At 37.5% G+C, this 12253-nt stretch overlaps 2 protein-coding genes across 2 annotated transcripts; both read right to left on the bottom strand.

Moving 5' to 3' along the window:
• Nucleotides 1–692: 692 nt before the first annotated feature.
• Nucleotides 693–1781, bottom strand: LOC132633660 (uncharacterized). Its single transcript, XM_060350189.1, has one exon. It carries the CDS (start codon nt 1729–1731, stop codon nt 1030–1032), a length of 702 nt encoding a protein of 233 aa, XP_060206172.1. The 5' UTR covers nt 1732–1781; the 3' UTR covers nt 693–1029.
• An 8564-nt stretch (nt 1782–10345) lies between these two features.
• Nucleotides 10346–11335, bottom strand: LOC132633659 (uncharacterized). The gene has a single exon (XM_060350188.1). It carries the CDS (start codon nt 11273–11275, stop codon nt 10598–10600), a length of 678 nt encoding a protein of 225 aa, XP_060206171.1. The 5' UTR covers nt 11276–11335; the 3' UTR covers nt 10346–10597.
• Nucleotides 11336–12253: the final 918 nt, after the last annotated feature.

The following is a 12253-nucleotide window of genomic DNA, read 5'->3' as shown; positions in this document are numbered from 1 at the left end:
AGTGTTTATTGTCTTCTTTTGGTTCAAATAATGCAGGAAGTTTTGACTTGGGTATTCTTCCGTTGTTACCTCGTCTTGCAATTTGGTTATTGCTTCTTTCTTCCCAACAGTTAACACTGGACATGCTGCAACCTAGGAATTACCAGACAACTCTATCGCTCTATAACAATTTTTCTTGGAGGAGGGTTGTTTGTTTGGGTAATTGATTCTTTCATAATGTACTTCTATATATTATACGAAGTCAGAGCATACATACGACGATTCATGCGTGTTAGTTGGGAAGAAAGAATGGGCGGTAAACAATAATGAGAAAGGGCGCCATGTCTGGACAGGAAAAATGGATGACGAGCAAAAAGAGTCACGGCATGGAATAGGGAATTAATAGACGAAAGTGATGACTTAGCCTTCTTCTTCAAATTTGGACTTGGTTGCGCTTTATCTGGTATATCTTTCTTATCTGATGAGGGGTTTTAAGTGGTCTCATTACTCTAGGCTAATGTAGAAATCATCAATGATTTCTGGATTACTCTACAAGTTGATCGCCGAGGAAACATATCATAGGCCCCATCAAGTTAATAAGAAATAGTAGCAAAATTCTGTTCTGAAAAACCTTACCTAGCTTAGACTAACAACTTTTTTTGCTTAAAAACTTTCTGTTATCAGTTTCACCATATCTGGAAAGCAGCAAACAGTAAAATGTCAATGCTCTTGAGAATTCCCAAAGAGGCCTCAAATTACAAACTATAATTGCGGAAATACATATATGATATTTTGCAGTAGGGAGTAAAGGTGAAACTTAAAAAAAGAAGAAAACAGCTTCAAGTGTTTGAATTGTGAAATCTTTTATTTCCAATTCAAACTCTTGAGTATCTACCCACACGTAAATTGTAATACTCATTTTCGGAACAAACTCTCAAATGAGTTGAGGCAGGGGGTGGAGCTAGATTTATTTTTATGTAAACATAGTAGATGTTGAACGCTTTGGTGAAAATCCCGTCTCCGCTAGTAGTTGAGGCAATGGCAAAGGAACTAAAGAACCGCACTAGGTGAAGTCAGAGTGCCAGGGCTGAGAAGAATAGAAGAGCACCATGCAAAAGAAGAGGGCGATAAAGGGCAATTAGCTAGTGGACTGCACGATCCAAAATAATTTTCTGATGGAATTCGGGGTGCTACATGTGATCTTTCCTGTGCTTCATTTGTTGATGAGTCATTGCATGCCGCGGTAAATGATTCAACTTGGTTAATGTTTGAAGAAGAAGAAGGAGGATGAAGGAACTCGTGCCATTGTGCAGCAATATCATTAGTATTATTACCATTATTTCTTTGAAACGAGACCGGTGAGAGATCAAGTGGAGGAGGAGCGACATCTTGTAAACGCCTCGAATTGAAAGAGCCAGAGCCAGAGCCAGAGCCAGAGCCAGAGCCAGAACCAGAATCAGAACTGGAGAGGGAATTATTGGAGACGGATTGAAACTCGGGTCCTGCAGTGAGCATTTGGACAACTTCCTTGAAATTGACAGGTTCGACTGTGTAGATTTTAGGAGGTGTTGGTGGCAATGGTGCAATTGGTTGTTTGGTCATTGGTTTTGCTGGGAGCGTTCGAACTCCATGGAGTGAGGAATAATATGAGGGCAATTTTTTATTTTTCTTTTGTTCTTTTGGATAAGTGGTAAATGGAGTAGAACTAGAGGAAGAAGAAGAAGAAGAAATAGCATATGAGTAAGAATCCATTTTAATTTTCTATGTTCCAAACTTTTGCTGTAAGTTTGTCTTAGCAGGAAACCTTAACAAGAATACATTTGTGGCTTTTGCATTTGCTTACATATAGAGAAATATAAGATTATTAAAAAAATATATCTGAGAAAGATTGATGTAATTAAAATAATTAAAAAAGAAAATTGTCATTAAGCGTCGGCTTTGGCTGAATAGGATTCATGTTACATAACAACTTGCCATGTCTGTCTGGTACTACTGCTCATATTTGACTTCTATTTTAAAATTGCCTCCATTATTGTTTATTTCTTACATTTATAGTCCCTTTGAATATAGCTAATGTTCTATTTTTTCTCTTGGTTTAATCATGTGGTATCATAATCACAACTAACCAACTAATTTAAATTTGTGTTGTGTACGACATACTTAAGGGGAAAACATTTTCTGTCGTGATTTCTCTCTTGACAGGGCTCAAATCTATGACCTTTGGATAAGGGTTAAAGTGATCCCCTTCATGGCACTACATTCATAATTACGGTGTTTTGTTCTGTCTGTACTAAGAATATGTTTAGATTAGCTGATTAAAAGTATATAAACATTAAGTGCACTAAAATGTACTTTTAGGTGATGAAGTTGATTTTACAAATGTCGTACGCGTTGGGATATAGAAGTGCTGAAATTGACAATAATCAATGTTAATGTGGTTGGTAAAGAAAGTGTTAAATGACTGGAATATTAGTAAATAGTGTGGTTGGGCCCAAGTTAGATAATTTGTTTCCTTAAAAGTACTTTAATTAATTTTGTTGATATTCATGACCTCAAATTACTCTTGACACAAGTAAAATTCCTAACGTCTCAACATTGATCATTATGTTTCATATTTTCTTCCGAGAAAAACCGTAACCGTACCAGAATAAATAATTGAAGGTCGTATGTGCTTCGTATGTGCTACTATGTTAGAAATCAAAAGCAAACACCTCACTAGCTCTAAAACTCTGGGACAAAAGATTTACGTTCTTCTAAAGAATAGTCATATAGCGTTCCTTGTTTTACTTCTTGATCAAAGTTGAATATAGATGGATGTTAAATTAAAAATAGTTCTTCATTCAAAGTTGGATATTCATAATTACTTATAAAAATGTTTTTGTGTGCAGCTGACAAGACATCATTTTTCTTTTTAAATTTCTTTTGGGCCAGGGATTGTCTTTGAGTAGTTGGAAAGAATATTTATTTGAAGAGGACATGGATTTTAGTACATTGAAACTGTAAACCTAATTAGTGCAAAATAAGACTATAATCAGGCGCGAGGAGTTGATGACTGGACGTGCTGCGACCCAGCGATTAGGCAACTCTTTTGCTCTATAGGGATTGGGGTTCGTTGGGGTGGGAGTGGGGTGGGGGCATAGCATGTACAATTCTTCTTGGGGAAGGGTAGTGTCACACCCCTACCAGAAGTATGACGGGCTCCGACCCGTAGGCCGGGAACCACCTGACTTATCCGTTACTTTGAGTATTATAACACATAACTCAAGAACACCTCCATGCAGAAAAGACCCAAATGTTATATCCCGTATTTTTGAACGTCGAATTATTTGTAAGCTGAGGTGGGGCCCACACGTCAATTTTTCTTTTTTTTGGAACATGTGACAAGTTATATGAATCACATATGTAAAGTTAAACACAACTCCCGAAGGACCCTGGGGCCAAATCAAAGTGGAAGCCCTCCAAACGAATATTTTAAGAAAACGTTTTCGGGTGACCTGACTTTGAGGGGCAAAAACGGTATTATAAGTTTGGAATTTGGAAAAATACCAAGAAATAGAAGTTGTAGACAATTGAATTAGCTTTCCAGCCATAGGTAGTGGGTTCCCAGGTGACGTCGGTACAAGGAGATATGGATGTTTTAAGGTCGAAAGGTCAGTGAGCTAGGCCCAACTCGGGACCAACCGGGTTAGGCCAAAAAAAAAGAAGAGAAAATGAGGCCCAACCCAATAGGGTGGCCGGCCATGGCTTGGAAAAAAAAAAAGAAGATCCAAGCCCATGGAATTAATCATGTGATAAATTAATAAAAGGGTCAATTATTCATTAAAATTTCCTAGAACTTTCAAGACAAGTGAGAAGGAGAAAAACAAAGAAAACAAGAGGAGCAAAAGAGAAGGCCATTTGGCCATAGCTCCAAATTTTTGGTCCCTCAAAATCTTGTTCCAAAATTATTTTCTTATTGTATTCTCACTAATTCAAGGATCCTCTACAACTTGGTGTAGTTGTTTGGGAGGATAGAGTACTTGTTTCATCAATCTCACACCTTGGTCAAGTGAAGAAGTAAGGAGGGAAGGGTAAGAATTAATTCCTTTTTATTATGTTATGAAGGCTTGTTTATGTTGTAGTATGTAGAAATGGGTAGAATTTATGGAAATATGGAAGTTTGCCTGGTGGGTGGGTGTATGTGTGTGTCCAAAAATGGAGTTAATGGAGAGGAATGATTAAATTTTATTTGTTATGTTAATTGTGTTGTTGAAGCCTTGTGATGGAAATGGAAGAAAAATGGTTCAAGTTGGCATGAAAAATGGTTGTGAATGATTATAGGAATTTATGTGATTTTAATGTAGTTTTTATGAAATTATGGAAATAGAGTTCTAAATGTGGATTGTTATGTTGATTGGTGAATTTGGAAGGCTACTAGTCCATATTGGCATGAAAGATTGGTTGTTGAGTGGTTATGGGAAGTTTTGTGATTTTATGGTAGATTTATGTAATTATGAAAATGAAATAGTTAAGGTGCAAATTATGATTATTGTTGATGAAATTGGAAGATGAAAATGTGTTATGAATATTTATGTTGAAGATTAGAGGTTTCAGACGAATTATGGTTTTGGTAAAATTTTTGTATATTTTGTGAATATTTGGTAAAATGATATGAAATGCTTCCGAATGGTATTGTAATGATCTTGATTAGTAATGAACATGGAAATATTGATATTGATTTGAAGGTGCAAAGTTGGATTGGAAGTTGTTGCATTATTTGAAAAAGAATACTACTCATGCTAGAATGCGTTCTAATTCGACTATTGATGTTGTTGGTATGGTTGTTGACATTTGGAGCCGAGTTAAATCTCAGGGATGCCTTATGTATAGGGGAGATGCTGCCCAAATTTCTGTAGACAAGTATTGGTTAAGATTGAACTCTTAAAGCCTTATGACTAATATTTGGTAAATGTGACCAATTGTAGATTTTGGACGAAACGGGATTTGAATTTAGACAAACGTAAAAGGCGAATAAGGTATGTAAGGCTTTACTTCTCCTTCTTTTGGCATGTCTTAGACCTATTAGGCTTGGATACGAGCCTCGGGAGCGATTCTATTCCTAGAAATCCGAGTTTGAATTCGACCCCTTTTTATTCAATAGAATTGAATTAAGTTTTGTATGCCTTGTTGAAGCAAGTGTGTAAACCTCTATAACTTGCCCAAATGGAACCAAATGACACTAAGACTTTCATAAGTGACTCCATAAAGCTTAATGTACGTGATTTGTGTATGCCACCTCTGTTGACCCGAGGTGGGCCCACTATTCCCGAATCCTCTCTTATTGTTCTATTTGACCTATTCCCGCACGATAATTAAAGGAAATTATTGATTATTGTTCCAACTACTAAACGATAGTTGTTTTAACTATTCCGTTGAGTTCTATGATTTCTAAAGCTCTGATTAATGTGTCCCTAAATCTGCCTGTGGTTCTGACTCACTTCCGATACAAGTCCGTCGGATATAAACGAGATGTTATACGATTGAGTAATGATATAAGTGCTCCAATATAAATATTCTGATGTGGACACGTAATCTGATATAAATAATCCGTTATGAGTATTTGATACAAGAATTCTAATGTAAGTATTCTGATACAAGTAATCGAATATAAGAATTCTGTTATAAGCATTCCGATAAACGTATTCTGATATAAGTATTTTGATAAACGTATCCTGATATGAACATTCTGATATAAGTATTTCGATATGAGTATTTGGATAAGCATTCGGATGTGAATATTTTGATATACGCATTTTAATACCAGTCTTCTGGCATAAGTATTCTGATAAGGGCATTTAGACAGACGTATTCCGAAGTATGATGTGTCCTGTTCCGGGGTACTGTGGTATCTGTCCGTCCCCGGTTACCGTGTAAAATAAGTATGATGTTTCGGGTTCTGGGGTACTGTGGTATATGTCCGTCCCCAGTTATCGTGTATACGGAGTATGATGTATCCGGTTCCGGAGTACTGTGGTATATGTCCGTCTCCGGATACCGTGTATATGTATTATGATGTGACCGGCCCCCGGGTTCTCGTGGTATATGTCCGATTCCCGGGGTACCGTGTATATGTTATGAGATATGATGTGTTCGGTTCCCCGGCGTGGTATATGTCCCTGGGGTTACCGTGGATATGCTACGATGTGTTGTGGCGCCAAAGACAGGAGTGGCGACCACGTTCCTGTGCCCTATGCATGACTTTGATATGCATCATTTGTGTTTCAAAGGTAAGCATTTTGATATTCTGAATAAGCTATTACTCTCTGTACTCCTTCGGATATATGATTTTGTAATACGTGATATATGATATGTGATTGTGTCATGCATGATTTGTGTCTGGAAACAAACATTCTGATATTCTGGATCTGATCCATTTCCGACATATGACCTCTGTATGTACGATTTGCGATTGGAAAATAAGCGCGTTGGTAATTTGGATAATGTACTCACTCCCGTACTGCTTACTTCGGATATGGTTCTGTTTTTTTTTTGTATTCCATGCCTTACATACTCAGTACATATTCCGTACTGACCCCCTTTCTTCGGGAGCTGCGTTTCATGCCCGCTGGTACAGACGTTCGTGTGAGAGATCCGACAGCCTAAGTTATCTGTTCTGCTGCTTTGGAGTGCTCCCTTGTTCTGGAGCTCATCTTTTGGTACATACTTTTCTGTTATGTATATGAATGTGTATATTCAGGGGTACGGCGGGGCCCTGTCCCGTCATATGATTATGTTACGTCTGTTAGAGGCCTGTAGACATATATGTGGGTCGTGGGTCGCTGTTGTTCGGTTACGTTTGTGGTTTGCGTTTAAGTGATCCTATTTGCTACGACGGCCTCAACGACTTGTATGTATTCTTGCTTCGGTATGCTATGTATGATATATGCGCCCGTTTCAAAAAAAAAAAATCTGTGTTAATTATTATATGTTGAATGTGAATAAGATATGGCTACACCGATTGGGTAAATAGGTAGGTACGGGTGCCCTGCTCGGGCACCAGTCACGGCCCACGGGGTTGGGTCGTGACACCAAAATAGGAATATCTGCTCATTCAGCACATATGTACATATGCGGACCGACAAGGTCGCCACAACATAACGTATATCATAAAGCCGGGAAGGCTAACAGTAAAGTACCAAGAGCTCACAATAAGGCCGACAAGGCCACTGATATATATATATATTATATAACATTATGAACCGGTAGAGCTATAAAACATTTAATTGTACACACACGTCTACGAGCCTCCACATGGAATACAGATGATCATAAGGACAATACCAAGTAGACTGCAGCTCCGAAGAAGGTGGAGTGCTCCTGAGAATCCGCTGATTGAAGACCTACGAGTTTGATCCGTCTCCCTGCCTACCTGCGGGCATGAGCGCAGCGTCCACAAGAAGGGACGTTAGTACGAATAATGTACTGAGTATGTAAGGCATGAATAACAACATAATATAGACATGAAAGGTAATATGGAATAAAAGGGATAACCTGTACATCTGGATGCCTCATAAGGAGGATGTCATGCATGCTTAGTCTTTTTTTTTTAAAAAACATTTCTATACATATACATAGTACCATGCCCGGCCATTAAGGCCTGGTGTCATATATATAGTATCATGCCCGGCCACTAAGGCTCGGTGTTATCATCATTAGCCCGCGTCCGGACCTCCCGCGTCCGGGGCAATATCATAACATGCCCACTGCAGTGGTGTGCACATCTACATGCCATGCCCGGCCGACTATAGCGCGGCGTGGTGTGAGAAAACACATACATACATATATATATATATAAAGCATGCATAAGAGCCCAATCAAAAGCCACAACTATATCGGAGTGACGTAAGGTCGGTAGCCTCCGATTATATTATGGATCAATCATCATCGTTTATCCCACCTTGAAGTAAAAAGGGTCATAAGGTGAGATTACCAACAATGAAGGAAATTAAGAAATTGCAAAGTAAGCTCAATCACCTCATAATAAAATAAAGCTCATGTACTTGGAAATCTCCATGAATAAAATCATCTCATAATATCATGAAATCCGTATGCCTTGGAGCTTGGATAAATAAATCCCTTATAAACATCATCATGGTTATCATAAATTGTTTTATTCATCTTCACCATCATAAAAACTTTAAGAGTCATGAATCTCTAACATTCTTGGAAATGAAAATTTTCATGGAATTCATGCATGGTTTGGTAGGAAAAGAATCATGCCTTTAGAAGCTCAATAACATCATAAGGATCACGAAATTCGTGGACTTCTAGCATTTGTGAAACCAATGATATTATGGGTATGACACAAAGGTTTATAATGAAAGGATCATGCCTTTAGAAAGAAAGGGCTAGCCTTAACATACCTGGAATATAATTTCTGGACTTCCAACTTACTTCCTGTCTTGCAATTCACTTAAGATTATTCGTAGCCTCGTAATCTACATATACGACCATTCATACTATTGTTAGGATTATCGTCATTTGCTCTTCTTAAGCCCTTAATTAAAATTCATTTAGAATCTGCCGACATTCGGGCAGCATCTCCGCTATATCATCGACTTCCTCCAAATACCAAAACAATTCCCAAACAATACCAACAACATCAACAACAACATCCTCAATATTATACAAGATATATATATATATATATATATATATATATATATATATATATATATATATATATATATTTATCCAAAATTCTCTTCAAACCTCAATCCATAAATTAACAACATCAACACAACAAACTATAACCTTTATTCTTGCAAATATTCCTTAATCAATGTTGATAGAGAAAGAGATTCAATGATTCATACCTTATATTTACTAAAGTAGCAAGATCTTCAATATTCTCTTTGTTTCCAAGCCAAATCCAACACAGAATGAAATTATAATCGAGACTACACGTTGTCCGGACCTTGATTAATATTGAGTGGCTTGAAATTTGCTCAAAATCCTCACTTCTATGTGATATAAGAGCCCCTTTTCCTTGCTGAATTTTCTGGAAGATTTTGGAGAATAATGATGATGAAAAAGGGGGGTTTTTAACCCTTTTATAGTGGGTTGGGTCGGCAGTACTGTAGCAGCTCTGTTTCTGCTTTGTCAGCTCAGTTTGTAACGTCCATAATTCTCTACTCCGATATCCTATCGACGAGCGGTTTGTTGCATTAGAAACTAGACTCGACGAACTTCATTTTAAGATTTTGAAACACCTTAAAACTCCTAATATACTAGGAGATATATCCCTCCAAATTTGACTAAAAATCTGCCCAAGGTCCTGCCAACTTTGTTTTTTGTTTCCAAATTTTCGTCAAACTTATTTTCTTCGATTTGCTTGATCTCGAAATCTTCTGAAACTCTCCATACATGATATTTATCACTAATCATACTTGATAATGGTCATTCCATTGTGTTTCAAGATTGTCCTTCTCGGTTAGGACTTACGAAATCGTAGTTCATCCTTTACTTCATTGTTACGTACTTCCCATGGCTTGTACCTTCCAAAACTTCATGGGACGTCTCTGATACTCCATTACTACGGTGAAGTACGTGACATGCTCATGCTCTGAAAGTGCGGGGTGTTACATTCTCTCTCCCCCCCCCCCCCCTCCCCCTTCAAAAACATTCGTCCTTGAATGTTGAGGTAGAGTTCGCTTTGAAATAGATGTCAATGTTCTTACATGTATTTGTCGGTATTTACTTTGCTTACTTCTTGGGGAAGGGTAGTTTGCCCGGGCTACTTATCTTACTATAATGTACTTCTACCTATTATAGCACCAACGTAACATCCGAAGTCTGAGAATACATACGGTGATCTTCATGCGTGAATAGTTGGTAGGAAAGAAAGGGCGGTAGATGATAATGAGAAAAGGTGCTATGTCTGGACAAACAAAATGGATGAGTGAAAGATATCATGCCATAGAGTGGGGAATAAACGAAGGTGGTGAATTAACATTCTTATTCAGAAATGGACTTGTTTGCTCTCTATCTAGTATACTTATTCTTATCCGATGAGGATTTTTAAGTGGCCTGCTTAATTTAAGGCTAACATGAAATCATCAATGGTTCCAGTTTGGCTTTCTCTTCAAGTTGATCGCTGAGAAAAATATCATAGCCCCATCAAGTTAATAAGAACCGCAGAATTCCGCTTTAAAAACCTTAGCTTAGACATACAAGTACTCTTTTTGCTAAAAAACTTTTTGTTACCAGTTTGACGATTTTAGGAAAGCAATGAACAGTAAAATATCAATGCGCTTGAGAATTCACAAAGAGGCCACAAATTACAAACCATACTTGCGGATATTCAATATATCTGATATTTTGCAGTTGGAAGCAAAGTTGAAAATGAAAAAAAGAAGAAAACAGCTTCAAGTGTCTAGATTGTGATATCTTTTATTTCCAATTCAAACTCTTCAATATCAACCCACAAGGAAATTGTAACAAATGAAACATAATAAGTTACAAACTGTCAAATGAGTTGAGGCTAGGGGTGGAGTTAGAATTTTTTCTATGCATATATATGTTCACCCGTTCGGTGAAAATCCTGTCTCCGCTGGTGGTTGAGGCAATGGCAAAGGAACTAAAGAACCGTGCTTGGTGAAGTAAGAGTGCTAGGGCTAAGAAGAATAGAAGAGCACCATGCAAAAGAAGCAGGCGATAGAGGGAAATTAGCCAACGGACTACACAATCCAAAATAATTTTCTGATAGATTCCGTGGCGCTACATGTGATATTTCTGGTGCCTCATTTGTCGAGTCATTGTAGGGTGCAGTGGAGGAAGAAGGAGACGGGCGAAGGAAGTCGCGCCATTGTGCTGCAATATTATTATTATCATCATTTCTTTGTAATGAAACCAGTGAGAGGTCAAGTGGTGGAGGAGCTACATCTTGTAAACGCCTCGAATTGAAAGAATGAGAGACCGATATAGAGCCAGAGCCAGAGCCAGAGCCAGAATCATAATCAGAACTAGAGATAGAATTATTGGAGACGGATTGAAACTCAGGTGCTGCGGTTAGCATTTGGACAATTTCCTTGAAATTAACAGGTTCCACTCTGTAGATTTTAGGAGGTGTTGGTGGCAATGGTGCGATTGGTTGTTTAGTCATAGGTTTTGCTAGGAGCCTACGAACTCCATGGAGTGAGGAATAATATGAGGGCAATTTTTTATTTTTCTTTTGTTCTGGTGGATATGTGGAAAATGGAGTAGAACTAGAGGAAGAAGAAGAAGAAAAAGAAATTGCATATGAATAAGAATTCATTTTATTTTTCTATGTTCCAAACTTTTGTGGTAAGTTTGTCTTAGCAGGAAACCTTAACAAGAATACATATGCAGCTTTTGCATTTGCTTATGTATAGAGAAATAAGATTATTAAAAGGATATCTGAAAAAGATAGATGGGATTAAAATAATTAAAGAAGAATCGTTAAGCGTCGGCTTTTGCTGAATGGGATTCATGTTACATGACAACTTGCCATCATCTGTCTGGTGCTACTGCTTATATTTGACTTCTATTTTAAAAATGCCTCCATTATTGTTTCTTTCTTTTATATATAGTCCCGAGGATATCTTTATTTTTTTGGTTTCCACCCGGTGTCCGATATTCGCATTGGAGTCCGACTATATTCGGATATGTGCCGCGTATGACCCATTTTTTGAGGGAAAGCGCTCCCTATCAAGGGTTTTTCCATACCGAAGACTCGAACCCGAGACCTCTGGTTAAGAGAGGAGCAGCTCCATCCACTGCACCATATCCTTTGGTGGTTGTCCCGAGGGATATCACTCTGTTCTATCTGATTTTTTTTTTCTCTTTTTTGTTTACATTTCACTGGACCACTAATTCAATTTCGTATTGCATAAGGGATGCACATTTAAGGAAAATACGTTCTTTATCATAGATTTTTCTATTCTTGGGGCTTGAACTTGAGATTTCTAGTTAATGGTAAAGATATTATTCATCTCATCACATCCCTTGTTGGTGCTCTGTTCTGTTTGTACTAAAATTCCATATAGGTTAGTTGATCAATAATATCCAATAAGCATCAAGTACTGAAATGCAGGTGATGAAACCGATTTTACAAATATTAGTTACGTGTTTGGATAGAAATACTAAAATTAAAAATAATTGATGTTGGTGTATTTTGTGAAAAGGTGTTAACAAGCACTTTTTCTAAAATGTTTGGTGAAATATTTTCCTAAAAGTATTTTCACATAAAAAGGACATGATTGAAGTAAAGTAG

The sequence above is a fragment of the Lycium barbarum genome, chromosome 3 (assembly GCF_019175385.1).
Source record: "Lycium barbarum isolate Lr01 chromosome 3, ASM1917538v2, whole genome shotgun sequence".
Classification (NCBI taxonomy): domain Eukaryota; kingdom Viridiplantae; phylum Streptophyta; class Magnoliopsida; order Solanales; family Solanaceae; genus Lycium; species Lycium barbarum.
The sequence above is the reverse complement of the archived record's forward strand: the minus strand, read 5'-3'. Positions and strand labels throughout refer to the sequence as shown.